Source organism: Aquarana catesbeiana, linkage group LG02 (assembly GCF_042186555.1).
Source record: "Aquarana catesbeiana isolate 2022-GZ linkage group LG02, ASM4218655v1, whole genome shotgun sequence".
Classification (NCBI taxonomy): Eukaryota; Metazoa; Chordata; class Amphibia; order Anura; family Ranidae; genus Aquarana; species Aquarana catesbeiana.
Window position 1 is genome coordinate 319,728,945 of NC_133325.1, and position 16,261 is coordinate 319,745,205.

The 16,261-nt window shown below is 44.1% G+C and overlaps 2 protein-coding genes across 3 annotated transcripts in view; one reads left to right on the forward strand and one right to left on the reverse strand.

Annotated features, from left to right (window-relative positions):
• The window catches only part of TMEM182 (transmembrane protein 182), a 57,337-nt gene extending 51,837 nt beyond the window's left edge, over positions 1-5,500 (reverse strand). Inside the window, exon 1 of one of the 2 annotated variants that reach the window (XM_073614756.1) lies at positions 5,412-5,500. The gene's annotated coding sequence lies outside the window, so the exon portion shown is untranslated. Of the gene's footprint in view, positions 1-3,292; positions 3,689-5,411 lie in introns of those variants that run through there. The other variant, XM_073614755.1, reaches the window with a different exon arrangement.
• Positions 5,501-5,503: 3 nt separating this feature from the next.
• Positions 5,504-16,261, forward strand: part of MFSD9 (major facilitator superfamily domain containing 9) — a 29,836-nt gene continuing 19,078 nt past the window's right edge. The window contains exons 1-3 of the mRNA XM_073614753.1: positions 5,504-5,719; positions 13,895-13,982; positions 14,856-14,899. Of these exons, the coding sequence (XP_073470854.1) occupies positions 5,645-5,719; positions 13,895-13,982; positions 14,856-14,899 (207 nt within the window). The 5' untranslated portion in view covers positions 5,504-5,644. The remainder of the gene's footprint in view (positions 5,720-13,894; positions 13,983-14,855; positions 14,900-16,261) is intronic.

Sequence of the window (16,261 nt, forward strand, 5' to 3'; positions counted from 1 at the left end):
TATAGCTAAACCAATCCTGTCAGGTTGTGGGGGCGGAGTCACAACCCAGTGTGTGCTGCCATGAAGGCGTCAGGAAATAAAATGTAAAGCAAAACAGTTAAAAGCAAACAGTTTTTGAAGCACTTTAAACCCACATTCATCAACTCAATGAATGTATTGCTAAGAATGTTTGTGTCTTGTTAGAAGAGGAAGAGAGAGCAGCTCTACTCCATGGGACAGTGGTTGATTTAGCGAGGACTCAGGTAAGTGTTTAGGAATCGCCAGGGGGAAACATACATTGAAAGGTTTTTGGATTTACTAAAACTGGAGAATGCAAAATCAGGTGTAACTCTACATAGAAACCAATCAGCTTCCATTTATTTTGTCAAACCCTAAATAAACAAGCTGAAGTCAGAAGCTGATTACTTACAATGCACCACTGCACCAGATTTTTAACTCTCCAGTTTTAGTAAATCAAATCAAACTGAGGTCTGTTGGCATGGACCATAGGGTGAATACATGGATTAAAAACTGGCTACAAGTCCAGGAGGTGGTGATAAATGGGGAGTACTCGGAATGGTCAGGGGTGGGTAGTGGGTTTCCCAGGGTTCTGTGCTGGGGTTAATCCTATTTAATTTGTTCATAAACAACCTGGAGGATGGGGTAAACAGTTCAATCTCTGTATTTGCGGACAATACTAAGCTAAGCAGGGCAATAACTTCTCCGCAGGATGTAGAAACCTTGCAAAAAGATCTGAACAAATTAATGGGGTGGGCAACTACATGACAAATGAAGTTAAATTTAGAAAAATGTAAAATAATGCATTTGGGTGTCAAAAATATGAATGCAATCTATATACTGGGGGGAGAACCTCTGGGGGAATCTAGGATGGAAAAGGACCTGGGGCAGTGCCATCTTAAGAGCATTATAGGCCCCGGGCAATACAGTGCACTGGGGTTCTGTCTACACAATCACACACGATTGCCCATCAAATGCAGCTTTACTGTGCCCGTAAATGCAGCCTCACTGTGCCCATCAAATGCAGAATCACTGTGCCCGTGAATGCAGCCTCACTGGGCCTGTGAATGCAGCCTCACTGTGCCCACCATTGTAGCCTCACTGTGCCCGTGAATGCAGCCTCACTGTGCCCACCATTGCAGCCTCACTGTGCCCACCATTACAGCCTCACTGTGCCCACCATTGCAGCCTCACTGTGCCCACCATTGCACCCTCACTGTGCCCACCATTGCACCCTGACTGTGCCCATGAATGCAGTCTCACTGTGCCCACAATTGCACCCTCACTGTGTCCATGAATGCAGCATCGCTGTGCCACATAATACTGACTCACCATCGCCTGCTAACACACACACAGCGGGCATCTCCTCCTGTGTATTACAGAGCTGGCTGCGTCTGTGTTCGGCGGCCGCTCTGTAACAAGGTCCCGCCCCCCTAGACCGGCTCCTGTGATAGGCGGAACACTGATTCAATCTACTATTACACGAGCCGGTTTATGGGGGTGGGACCTTGTTACAGCGCGGCCGCCGAACACAGACCCAGCCAGCTCCATGATACACAGGAGGAGGAGAGAGGGAAAGAGCGGAGCGCTGCAGCCGCAACTCAACGGCCCCAGGACAGAAGGCCTACCGGGAAATTTGGTAGGCCAGTCTGGCCCAGGCTGGGGTCGCTGGGCAGGTGGGGCCTCCCAGGCAAGTGGGGCCCATGTGAAAAGACGGCCCTGACCTGGGGGTCCTAGTAGATGATAGGCTCAGCAATGGCATGTAATGCCAAGCTGCTGCAAGCAAAGTAAACAGAATATTGGCATGCATTTAAAAGGGGATTAATTCCAGAGATAAAACGATCATTCTCCAAATCTACAAGACTCTGGTCTGGCTGCACCTAGAGTATGCTGTCCAGTTCTGGGCACCAGTCCTCTGGAAGGATGTACTGGAAATGGAGCGAGCACAGAGAAGGACAACAGAGCTAATAAAGGGTCTGGAGGATCTCATCTATGGGAAAAGACTGCAAGCACTGAACTTATTCTCTCTGAAGGAATTTAAAAAGACTTGTGGCCATTCACTAAAATTAGAAGAGAAGCGGTTTAACTTTAAACTGCGTAGAGGGTTCTTTACTGTAAGAGCAGTAAGGATGTAGAATTCTCTTCCACAAGCAGTGGTCTCAGCGGGGGGCATCAATACTTTCAAAAAACTATTAGATAGGTATCTTAACGATCACAATATACGGGGGTATGTACTATTAACATAAAAGAACCCACACACACAGGTTGGACTTGATGGACTTGTGTCTTTTTTCAACCTCACCTACTATGTATCTATGTGATTAGAACCAAATTTTAAATTGAAATTGTAAGACAACACATTTTAAATTGTGAGTTATTGCTGGCGTTCTTCTTTAAAAGAAAACAAAGATATAGTGCATACACTGATCAACCATATATATGGGGCAGCACAGTAGCTAGGTGGTTAGCACTTCTGCCTGGCAGCACTAGGGTCGTTCAAATCACAACCATGACACAACCTATCTGGAGTTTGTATGGTTTCCCTGTGCCTGTGTGGGGTTCCTCCCACACTGTTTTAGTAATTGGCTTCTGTCTCAACTGTCCCTAGTATGAGTATATATGAATGTGATTATAATTAGGGATTTTAGATTGTAAGCTCCTTTAGGGCAGGAACTGCAGTGAATGTACAATATATATGAAAAATACTACATACATTGTTGGTGCTATATAAATAAATAATAATGACCACTGACAGGTAGAGTGAATAACACTGATTATCTCATTACAATGGCATCTGAAAGTGGGTGGGATATATTCAGGGCTTTTTTTCAGTGGGAACACAGTTCCAGCACTGAATTTATGCAATGGCAAGGGGTGGTGGGGTGTGCTGGAGGGTCTATTGTTGTTGTCTCCTGGGGGTTCTATTGTTGCCGGGTAGGTTTATATTGCTGCTAATGGAGGATCTATAATTGATGGAGGTTTTTGTATGTTGCTGGGGGATCTACTGTTGAGGGAGAGGTCTATTCTTGCTGGCTTTTGGAGGTCTATTGATGCTGGGTGGATCTATTGTTACTGGGAGGTATTTTGTTGCAGGTGGGTCTATTGCTGCTGGGACATCTATTGTTGATTGAATACAAATTGCAATTAATACAAATTACATGGCACCCCAAAATGAATGGTTCTGTATTCTCTTAAAGGGGTAGTACTAAGAGGTGGGTAGGGGGTGGAACCAAGGGACAATGCATAGAGGTGGGTGGATGGCAGAGAGAAGGGGTAACTGAGAAGCGAGTAGTACCTGCACCTAGTCTTTGGGGAAAAGAGCCTTGGAGGTATTAGGCAGCAAGTGAACATTTTGTCCCTGAAGGTGATGTGTTGAAAGCAGAAAAAAAAAAGAGCATTGCATATGGGGCTGTGTCCAAGCCAGGGTGCCCATGCTGACCCATGTCCACTGCCAAAAGTACCTACAATGGGCACGTGAACATCAGAACTGGACCACAAACAAATGGAAGAAGGTCATCTGGTCTGATAAATCACATATTCTTTTACATCACATTGATAGTCGTAATGTATCCTCTCTCAGCAGGATAATGCACCCAGCCACACTACAAAAAATATGGTTGAAGAATGGTTTGAAGAGCAGAATGAGCTTGAGGTGTTGACTTGGCCCCCAAATTCTCCAGATTTCTCTCCAACCAAGCATCTGTGGGATGTGGAAAAACATGTCAAATCCATGGAGGACCCACCTCACAACTTACAGAACTTAACCACTTCAGACCCGTGCTATAGCCAAAAGACAGCTACAGAGTAGCTTCCTTATTCCGGGAGGGCGCCCATGGATGTCCTCTCAGAACCATGCCTCCCACGTGCCCCCTGGTGCGAGCATCTGGCGGGCTCTGTGATCGTGGTACAGGGCTAATCGCAGCCGCCCTTTACCATGTGATCAGCTGTGTCCAATCACATCTGATCACATGTAAACAAACTTGCCGGGTTATCAGCATTCCTTTCCTCACGCACTGTCACAGCGTAAGGAGAGGAGAGCCGGTAACCGTCAAGTGGGACAGAGGATATTTACACAGATAATCAGGGCACTGTTCATCAGTGCAGCCTATCAATGCCTATAATTGCCCATTAGTGCCGCCTATCAGTGCCCATTAGTGCTGCCTCTCAGTGCCTCATCAGCTCCGCCCCATCAGTGTTGCCTATCAGTGCCTATAATTGCCCATCAGTGCCTCCTCATCAGCTCCGCCCCATCAGTGTCGCCTATCAGTGCCCATTAGTGCCTCCTCATCAGCTCCGCCCCATCAGTGTCGCCTATCAGTGCCTATAATTGCCCATCAGTGTCGCCTATCAGTGCCTATAATTGCCCATCAGTGCCACCTATCAGTGCCTCCTCATCAGCTCCACCCCATCAGTGTCGCCTATCAGTGCCTATAATTGCCCATCAGTGCCACCTATCAGTGCCCATTAGTGCCTCCTCATCAGCTCCGCCCCATCAGTGTCTCCTATCAGTGCCTATCATTGCCCATCAGTGCCACCTATCAGTGCCCATTAGTGCCTCCTCATCAGCTCCGCCCCATCAGTGTCGCCTATCAGTGCCCATTAGTGCCTCCTCATCAGCTCTGCCCCATCAGTGTCGCCTATCAGTGCCCATAATTGCCCATCAGTGCTGCCTATCAGTGCCTCCTCATCAGCTCCGCCCCATCCGTGTCACCTATCAGTGCCTATAGTTGCCCATCAGTGCCACCTATCAGTGCCACCTATTAGTGTCCATCAGCGTTGCCAATCAGTGCCTCCTCATTAGTTCCGCCCCATCAGCGTAGCCTATCAGTGCCTCCTTATCAGTTCTGCCTCATCAGTGCCCATGAGTGTAACCTATCAGTGCCCATCACTGCAGACTCATCAGCGCACATCAGTGAAGGAGAAATATTACTTAAAGCGGTAGTAAACCCTGCTTGTTAATTTTTACCTACAGGTAAGCCTATAATAAGGGCGGCAGTGACTCTGCCACGATCCCAAAACTCCCAGGTGTGAACGGGGCCTCAGTGGTGAAGAAATATCACTCCATTCAGTTGCCCATTGATTACGTCCTCCAGTTCCATAACTGAAGCTCTGTCTGTAGCTCCATATGGGCCTGGGGAAGAGTTTGCAGGAGCCTGTGCATCGCACCATTGACACCCTGATAACAGTTGCAAAGCTTGTTTTTTATGCATGCTTTTTTCCAATGTGGGTGCATAATTTCATTTTTACAAAAGGTGGAATATGCTTTCAAGACGTGAGAAAGGGGCGGAGCTACACCCATACAGCGTTTAAAAATCTTTATTCCGACCCAACTTGTTTTCTCCAAGTCGCATCATTCTCACCCCCTTAAAATGATCACTTCATTGCTAACTTCCGTAATAGTCTCTAGGAGTCACCTTGCCCCTGCCATGACGCGCAATCCTGCTCGCTCACGTCAGCACAACACCCCACAAGCGCTTAGCTACGTCGCACATGACAGAACACCGGCTGCAGCAGCAGCAAGTACGCATGCGCTACGTTGCTCGGCTGTTTCCGCCGGGGCACTCGGAAGTTTCCGGGCTTGTGCTTCATTGCGGTGGCTGTGTTAGGACGTGCTGCATTGGGGGGTGCTGCGTATGGATGATGGAGAATGGGGGCTGCCGAACCAACGAGTACGCCGAATGGGCGGGGCTTACAGCAGTATCTGCACGTGGTGGGCTTTTTGGTGAGTGAGGAGGGGGAGGGGGATCTTGCTGATGGACATGGAGGTGGGCTGTGTCCATTGGTATAAGGTCAGTAGCAATCTAATGACAGGTATAGCAGCTGACCACACCTTGTAGTACTATCCCAATAGACAATCTCCTATAGGGACAAAATCGTGTTTAATCTGGTCAGCTATGTAGTGCAAGGGCTAGACAGATTTCATGTACATGCAATAGATTGTCTGGGTGTATCTGCATATAACCTGGCTTCTGAAATTTAATACATTGCCCATACACTGTGCAATCTGATTGTACAATCTCCTTAAAGCTGGCCATACACCATACAATTTTCTTATTCAATTTTCTCTAGATTTACCTTCAACTATGTAGTGCAAGCGCCTGGCTGATTGCATACAAATTGAAAGTGTTTAGGTTTTACCTCATATTATATGGTTTTGGTAAATCTAAAGGAAAGTTGTACAAGAAAATTGTATAATGTATGGCCAGCCTTAGATCTGCCATCAACTATGCTGTGCCTGATGAGATAAAAAATGGAATGCATTGTTTAGATCTGAAGGAGATAGAACAATCTGATGGTATGTAGTGTATGGGCAGATTTCAGGCTTGTTTACACTATGTGGGGTAACCTGAATTTTTTTTTTTTTTTTTGCACGAAAACATATCTCAGGTCATTGCTAGGGTACATAATTTGGTGGCGGTGTGCAGAAAAATGCAGGCATCATGTTGTTTTGTCACACTTCAATAAAGTTGTAAAGTGTGATGATGCACAAAAACGCTGTGTACCAAGTTTAACCGCTTCAGCACCGGAAGGTTTTACCCCTTTCATGACCAGGCCATTTTTTACGACACGCCACTGCGTTACTTTAACTGACAATTGCGTGGTCGTGTACCCAAATAACATTTATGTCTCTTTTTTTCCCACAAATAGAGCTTTCTTTTGGTGGTATTTGATCACCTCTGCGTTTTTATTTTTTGCACTTTAAACAAACAAAAAAAAAAAGGTAAATTTTGAAAAAGAACAACAACAATTCTTTTTTACTTTCTGCTATAAAACACATCTAATAAAAATATTAAAACAATTTAATTTTTTCATAAAATTAGCCCAATATGTATTCTGCTTCATATTTTTGGTAAAAATCCCAATTAGCGTATATTGATTGGTTTGTGCAAAAGTCAGTGTCTACAAACTAGGAGACAGATTAATAGATTAATGGCATTTTTTAAATTCTTTTTTTTTTACTAATGGCGGCGATCAGCAATTTTTTTTTTTTTTTTTTAGTAGTACTGTGACATTGCAGCAGACAAATTGAACACTTATGCTGCGTACACACGGTCGGACTTTTTGACAACATAGGTCTGACGGTCTATCTGACGGACTTTCTAATGAACAGACTTGCCTACACACGGTCACACCAAAGTCCGACGGATTCATACGTGATGACATACAACCGGACTAAAATAAGGAAGTTCATAGCCAGTAGCCAATAGCTGTCCTAGCGTCGGTTTTTGTCCGTCGGACTAGCATACAGATGAGCGGACTTTTCGACCAGACTCGAGTCCGTCGGAAAGATTTGAAACAAGTTCCAGATCTAAAGTCCGTCAGATTTTCGACCAAAAAAGTCAGCTGAAGGTCCAACGAAGCCCACACACGGTCGAAGTGTCCGTCAGAGCAGTCCGGTCGAAAAGTCCGCCTGTGTGTATGCGGCATTAGGGCTAGTTTACACTCGCTTCAAAACATGGCTTCGGACATGCTTTGTTAAAGCTCTCTGAACGCCAGTCAAAGCTCCTGTCACTAAATACAATGGTTAGCTTACAGTCCTGTTTACACCTGCTTTTGCTTGATGCTTCAGTGGGGCTTCAAGTGAGCTTTGCCTTAGCCTTCTATGGAGGCTTTGAAGCACCACTAAAGCTGCATGGGGTATAATTTTTGAAGCAAAGCAAAAGCAGATGTAAACAGGACTGTAATGTAAACAGGACTGTAAGCTAACCATTTTTTAGTGACAGGGGCTTTGACTGGTGTTCAGAGAGCTTTAACAAAGCGTGTCCGAAGCCTTGTTTTGAAGCGAGTGTAAACTAGCCGTTAATGTGTGTTGAAGCCGAAACAAGTGTAAATGAGCCCTTAGTGACACTTTTTGGGGACCAATGACAGCAATACAGTGATCAGTGCTAAAAAAAAATGCACTGTCACTGTATAAATGACATGATTAATACCAGGGGTGATCAAAGGGTTAAGTGTGTCCCAGGGAGTGTGTTCTAAGTGCCGGTTCACACTGGGACGACTTGTCAGGCAACTTAGCCGCCTGACAAGTCACGTCTCGTTCTGTACAATGGAACCATTCTAATAGGAGTGACGCAAGTTGCTCCGACTTAGAAAAAGGTTCCTGTACGACTTTGGGGGCGACTTGAGGCGACTTGCATTGACTTCTATACAGAAGTTGTTTTGCAAGTCGCTGCTCCTGTCGCATGCAGGTCACCTGAGGAAGTCGCGCTGCAAGTCGTGCTGCCTCAGTGTGAACCGACTCTAACTGTGTGGTGGATGGACTAACCCTACGTTCATACCTATGCGCTTTTTTTGTTCGTTTTGCAGTTTGTAGAAACGCACTACAGTCCATTTAACATGGTTTCCTATGGTACTAGTTCACACCTATGCGTTTTGTGGGGGGTGCGTTTTTGGAAAGGGTTGGGGACTTTTTTTTCCCACAATTTGGGGCTAATAGATTTCAATAGAGCGGCACCAGAAATGCAAGTGATGCTTTTGTGATGCGATTTTTGATGTGTTTTGCGGTTCTTCCGAATTATGTTGCGGTTATGTTGCGGTGCTTCCGAAAGCGCTTTCGGAAGCGCTGCTTATTCATTTCAATGGGCAGGGCATTTTGGGAGCGCTAAATACAGCGCTCTCAAACCACCCCAAAGATGCTGCTTGCGGGACTTTTCCTAATGTCCTGCAAAGGGCACCGCCCGGGTGTGAAAAGACACACTGAAATGAATGGGAGACGGTTTTCAGATGCTATTTAGAAACTATTTCTAGTGCTAAAATGCCTGAAAACCGCCCCAGTGTAAAAGGGGTCTTAACTGTTTTACTGCACAAGCCTTTTTTTCCTTTCATTTTTTGTGCACATTAACCACTTAAGGACCGTGCCTCTTTCTGAGATTTGTTGTTTACAAGTTAAAAACAGTTTTTTTTTTGCTAGAAAATGACTTAGAACCCTCAAAACATTATACATTTTTTTTCTAAGACCCTAGAGAATAAAATGGCGGTCGTTGCAATACTTTCTGTCACACTGTATTTGCGCAGCGGTCTTACAAGCGCACTTTTTTGAAAAAATACACTTTTTGAATTAAAAAATAAGACAGATAATGTTACGCTGAGTAAATTGATACCCAACATGTCACGCTTCAAAATTGCGCCCGCTCGTGGAATGGCGACAAACTTTTACCCTTAAAAATCTCCATAGGAGATGTTTAAAACATTCTACAGGTTGCATGTTTTAAGTTACAGAGGAGGTCTAGGGCTAGAATTATTGCGCTCGCTTTGCTGATCGTGGCGATACCTCACATGTGTGGTTTGACCACCATTTTTATATGCGGGCGCTACTCACATATGCGTTCCCTTCTGCACGTGAGATCGTCGGGACGGGGCGCGTTTAAATTTTTTGTTTTTTTTCTCTTATTTATTTTACCTTTTTTTTTTTTTTCTTTTTTTTTTTTTAAATTGTGTCACTTTTTTTCATATTACAAGGATTGTAAACATCCTTTGTAATAGAAAAAAGGATGACAGGACCTCTTAAATATGAGATCTGGGGTCAAAAAGACCTCAGATCTCATATTTACACTAAAATGCAATAAAAAAAAATAAAATTTTGTCATTCCATAAAATGGCCCTTTAAGAGCTATGGGTCGGAAGTGACATTTTGACGGGTGGGGGCCATCTTCCCCTCACTCGTCTCCATGTCAGGCCATGAGAAGGACACGATCACCTCCGCCACTGCCGACGGCTCCGATAAGCGGCGGAGGGCACTGGATCGCGGCGGGAAGGGGGTCCCTCTCCCGCCGCCGATAAAAGTAATCTTGCTGCGGATCCGCCTCATAGACCACTTTTAGCTAGCTGCTGCCATAACAACGATATCCTCTTTCAATGTACCGACGTATAACGACGATGGGCGGTCCGGAAGTGGTTAAAATGCTCATTTTATGACTGAAGATGACTTAAAGCGGAGGTCCGCCCTAAAAAAAAAAAAAAAAAAAATACATAAAAATGCTCCTAAAAATCTGAAAAAAAAAAAATGTTTTTACTTACCAGAAATGGCTGTTGCTAGGCAGATCATCCTAATCTGCCACTTCCTACTCTGCGGTGATTTTCATTCTTCTCCTCCTCGTGTTGTTTTTTGGGGAATGGGGCGCACTGTGTTCTGGGAACTGTGTGTGTCCCAGAACACAGCCGGCCATTCACAAAGCGCCATGCGACTCGCGCATCTGTGCAGTAGGACCTCCGCTTTAAAGTATATGTAAACGATCACCTTGTAAAACAACCCATTCAGTATAAAATAGAAATTAAAAGCAAAAAAATTTGTGTATAGATATTTTAAAAAAAAACAAATCCCCCTTCCCCCCCCCCCTTTTTTTTTTTTTTTTACAAGTGATCACATTCCCCCTGTTCTCAGCTGCATAAGAGCTGTGAAGAGGAGAAACAGCAGTACACTAAGCTTCCCAGTGAATGGGTGGGGAGCGCGTGTCAGGGGTTTCTCACAAAGGAAGCAGTACAAAGAGAACAGGATACTTTTTCATACAAATGCATGGTACAACATATCAGGAATATGAAGTGTTGGGTTTATATACTGTATTCTTTAAAACCCCCAAAACGTATATTTTCTAAAAGCAGAGTAGCTGGAAAATTAAAATTGTGCTAATTGCAATTATGCTACACAATATGTTCACAAACACAGACAGTAATAAAAACATGACAGAGGTTCTAGGGTTGCTCCAATATCATTTTTTTTATCGGTGATTACGAGTACTGATACTTTGCTGTGTGACTTGCGTTCATACAAAATGAATGGGCTCAAATCACACTGCAAATAATCGCATGTGGTTTGAATAGGAATGCAGTGCATTTCCTGTCCGAAACGCATGCAATTTCCCCAACCGTTCGTGTGTGTGTGAACACTGTATAGAGAGGGAAACACCATCTAGTGCAGCAATGGGTAGTTAAAATCCATATCTCGGCAAATCCAAATCTGCATTTTGTCCCCATCCCACTGATGATAGAAAACCACGGCCAATGGAGGTACTTACAGGGCAATGGAGGAACTCACAAGTTCCGGGACCTCTGTTGGTATAGGGCAGAAGTGATGTCAGCTTGGGGGCGGACTGCCTATACATCTTCAGCAGCTCTAGCGGCCGTAGTTTTTTTTTTTTTTTTATCATCGCTTGGACAGGAACACTATGCAGATTTGGATTTGACGAGATATGAACTTTAATGTGAGTTATAACCTTTTTAATAAACTACCCATTGCTGCACTGGATGGCACTTCCCTTTCTATACAGGGCTCACACACACAGGAGCGGTGGGGGAATTGCATGCGATTCGGACAGGAATTCTTTAAACCTGTCAATGTAAAGGTGGAGGGGTGGGGGAGTAAACAATCATACTTGCCTATATGTTTGTGATATTTACCTATGTTTTGTCCTGCCTCTGTGCTGCCTTGGTCCCTGCTTCCATGATGCTGCATGTGTGAAAACTGGTTCTACATACTTCTGTTGATCTCAGGGAGAAGCACATTTTTTCCCAGCAAATGAATGTATTTCTGTCTGACGTCATGCATTTCATCTTGCACATGTGTAGCATGACAATACTCCAAAATCTCACAGTTTAGGTAGAAGATTTCTTAAAGGTAATGGTGAAGTTGCTTTTCTAGAGGACATCTGTGTGGCCGCGGTTTGGTCATCACTGCCTCCAGAATTAGGAAGTGGAAGATGAAAAAAGTGCTAGGTAATGACACGCCAATGTGAATTTTGGGGGATTTTTAGGGATAAAGGGGAAAGGTCTACTTTAAGTAGGAAGCCTATGTCTCATGGTTATGCCCAGAAAAAGACTTTTCTTGAAGAAGCTTGGTGGACATTATTTTAAAGAAGTATAGCCAAAGCTTCTTTTGGCTGTACCTCCCGTGGATCACAAGACTGCAGTTCGTTCTGCACTCCTGTGACCTGTTTTCATCCTACAGCGAACTGAAGGCTGCTGTCGGCTGACATCACAGAGCCATCCAGGCTTGGGAAAGATCCCGACCATAGGATCGGGATCCACCCAGATCCCTCGACTGGCATCTGGCTCAGCCTCTCAGCAATCCACCAAGAGCCTGACCCAGATCCCTGGACCGGCATGTGGCTCAGCCTCTCAGCAATCTGCCGAGAACCTGACCCAGATCCCTGGACCGGCATGTGGCTCAGCCTCTCAGCAATCCGCCGAGAGCCTGACCCAGATCCCTGGACCGGCATGTGGCTCAGCCTCTCAGCAATCCGCCGAGAGCCTGACCCAGATCCCTGGACCGGCATGTGGCTCAGCCTCTCAGCAATCCGCCGAGAGCCTGACCCAGATCCCTCGACCGGCATCTGGTTCAGCCTCTCAGCAATCCACCAAGAGCCTGACCCAGATCCCTGGACCGGCATGTGGCTCAGCCTCTCAGCAATCCGCCGAGTGCCTGACCCAGATGCCTGGACCAGCATGTGGCTCAGCCTCTCAGCAATCCACCGAGAGCCTGACCCAGATCCCTGGACTGGCATCTGGTTCAGACTCTAGCAATCCGCCGAGAGCCTGAGCCCCAGCCCAGGCGCTCCTGCCCCCTACACAGCCCAGTAGTCCAGTGAGCACAGGAGGGGAAGAGCAGAGAGCTGGAGACTGATGGTCCCGGCTCTCTGCAGAGGGGGAGAACTGAGTGGTCAGTGGTGTTAGATCACTTGGTTTTCCGTGCAGAGCCAGCAGGGGACAGATGTATTGGATCAATGCTGCATCCACCTAGGTGAGTATAAATGTTTTGTTTTTTGTTTTTTTTGGAAAGCCATAATTCTCTTTTAAATCAAAGAAGGTTGAGCACTACTCTGAAAAAGGCACACAACTTTGGAGAAAGAAAATATATCTTAAAGGGTTAGTTCAGTCTATTTATTGTTTAAACTAACGCTAAACCTGCTCTGACACATTGTAAACCTAATCTATCTAACTCTGTAAAGCAAAAATTGCTATACTTACCTATTCTGCAGCCGATCCGGTCTGGTCCCAGCATCAGCTGTCAGTGGCGGTTTCAGTGTGTAGGCGGGTGCAGAGCAGGCAAATGTAAGCCCCATAGTAAGTCTGTGGGTGACGTCACTTTCTATTCTTTTCTTTTTCCACCTGTTGTCGGTCCTCTCCTGGACACAGCATCCACCGCTGGAGACTGATCGGGTGCAGAATAGGTAAGCGATTTTTTTATTTTGCTTTTGCCTGGACTTGCACTTTAATTTAAACTGAGGCTTTAAACTCTGAAACTAATATTTTATTAACAGCACAATTGCAGTTTGTACTAATAAATGCCCTTTGATATGGAATGATACATTAAAGAGTAGAGCACAGGCAGGATTTATTGGAAGCATGGTTTGTGTGTGGTATTATGAGAAGAAGAGCCTTCCGTACAGAATTGAAGGGCACAAAAAGAGGCAAAGCAGATGTATCACTTACTGCTTATTCATGGAAGGTAGTGTGTGTGGTCTGGAGGTCACAAATACAGCTCATACATTTATTTGGTTGGAGGTATTTTTTCCCTTTGCATGCCATAGGTATGGCATACATGTAATGACCTTGCTGTATGGCTATTTTAAAATGTGATCTTTCAGAGCACATGTACTGCTCATAGTAAAAATAAGACTTGCATTTTCTGTTAATGGACAGATGATCCCTTTACTTTCACCTCTCCTGCCTAAATGTCAACTGCCTAATCTATGAATATAATTTCTCAGGATAAGGGCTCTGTTCATTTTTGTTACCCAGGACAGTAGGAGGTGATGGGGGCACTTCTATGTACTTACATGGTTTTTTTTGGTTGGGCTCACGAAAACTGTACATTAGAAGATATAGTACCTTTTGGAAAAATATTGCAAACATATGACAGCAGCATATTTTTATCAGATGTTTTTATTTTTTCCCCCCCAAGGATCTCTTTGGTGTGAGTATGATTGTGCCATTACTGAATCATCATATGAAATCACTTGGGGCCAGTCCAACGACAGCTGGTATAATAGGTAACACTTTCATGAATCTTTGTTCCAATAAGATATGTGATGCAATGTGTACATTAAGCAGAAAATAGATATTAAGTAAGCCACTATAGTTTACTGTGGTTGAAGGTGTATGAACACTCTGTTAGCTATTTATTTCAGGTGTTTATTATAGTGCCAACAATTTAGACAGCCCTTTACATATAAATTGTACATTCACATCTGTCCCTTGCTCTCGTATGGACACCGGTTACATCTGAGGATTTGTGTGCCCCTACTTGGGCAAGAGTGAATATTCACTAAGAGATACCTACAGTCACTCTCCCGGAAAGGTACACAGCGTGTCATGACCTTTCTGGTAATGCAGGGTCATAGCTGTGACGTGAATGGTCAGTCTGCATGGGTGGTGGAGACACAAAGCACATATTATTATTATTATTATTATTATTATTATTATTATTATTACTATTCCATTCACATTGTCATAGTAGTGCTTGGATTATTCATTGGACTTTTTTTGATATTGTTATATAATTTATTATATAATAATAATTTATTCGCACAGTGGATTGTTTTATTGTATTTCTGATAATCCATATTTAGTAGATGAGTTGCACTGCACTAATTATCGTTATTTATATTGTGACACTGGAGGGTTTATTTACTAAAGGCCAATCCACTTTGCACTACATGTGCACTTGTAGTGCAAAGTGGATTGGCCTTTAGTAAATAAACCCCCTCGTGTTGTGAAATCACTTATCCAGGGCCAGCTGGCAACTCCAGTGTGGTTTTGGATAACACTATTATTATTTTATGATGTTCATTTCTTTGTCAGATACATTTTCGGTTGCACTAACTGATTTTTTGGTTTATGGTATGTTTTTTTATATACCACAGGTTCCTGTTATGGCATCCTGCAACTCTTCTCTAGCTCTGTTGTGGTGAGTATGTAAATGTAACAGTAGTAGGGTTAGTCTTGTATACTGCAATTAACAGACCCCCCCCCCCCCCCAAGAAAAAATAAATAAGTAAATGCATGGTCAGCAAATGTACTAACCAACTAAATGTGAGCTCCAAGCTCCCCATGACACTCTCATCCCTTCCAGGGCTAAAACCATGTTGGATTGTGGTAGATGTGTTTTTTGGGATCTGATCTTTGCTTATGCGTTGCATACAATAGAGAGGGCTTGCTAAAAATGTACCTGTCATGAGCTACCTCCAACGAATGATAAAAAGGATACTTTTTATTTTTAAACATAGCCTTGTATTACTCATGTATTCCTACACATGTAATATTATTATATAATTAACCCTTTGTCTGTGCCTTCGTAAAGGTGAACTTCTCTAAAAGGAGCTGGGAATAACTCAGCAACCAGCAATTATACAACAAATACTTTGTATTCCTGGTGCAGCACACACACATGTATTTTGTGCACTGTGCATAGCACACTACACCCAAACCAGGTCAAAGCTAAATACTATTCAATTAAAAGCTACATAGTTTTCCTGGGCCCTAAATGGATGTCCCTAATTGTCCCTTATTATGGCTAAAAGGCTACGTTCACTTTTGTAAAAAGTTATACCTGTATTTAGAGTGTAAAAGGTAACAAATTCCTAAGCACACCCCCCCCTTCCTGTAAAATAGCATGCAGGGGTTCTTAAACACACCCAGTGGGTGTCACATGTAAAATCAGCATGGCAGGCAGACTTGTAGTTTCAGTGGACTACAAGTGCAGTAGTCTGTGCACTCATAGTCCATTAATGCTTCCTCCAGCTTTCCAGTGGAAAGGCCATACAGAGCTGCAGGCAGAAAGCTGCAGGACAAGTGTGCTGGGCCTAATACTGCACCTGCCATGCCTGATTGCAGGTGCAATGCTTTTGCTGGCTCTTGTAGGGAAAAAAATAAATACACATTTTTTTTTACGGCAAAAAAATTTACTTTTATTTTTGGCTGATTATTTTTTCGATTAATCGGAAATAATCATTTAAAAAAACGTAATATGCAAATTTTTTGTTTATTTAAAATAATAATGAAAAAAACAGAGTGTTACCCAGGTCATATACAGGTATCCTGTCATGATGGGGTTTATAGTACAAGAACCCCCCCCGCCTCCCAGGAACACCAATGATGAGGCACTACTATTCCCCCCCTTCCAGGAAAACTAATGATGGGGCACTATCCCCCCCCCCCCAGGAACACCAATGATGGGCCTTATTCCCCCCCCCCCCCCCCCCCCGGAACCCAAATGATGGGGCACTATTCCTCCCGGGAACTCCAATGATTATTATTATTTTTATTTCAG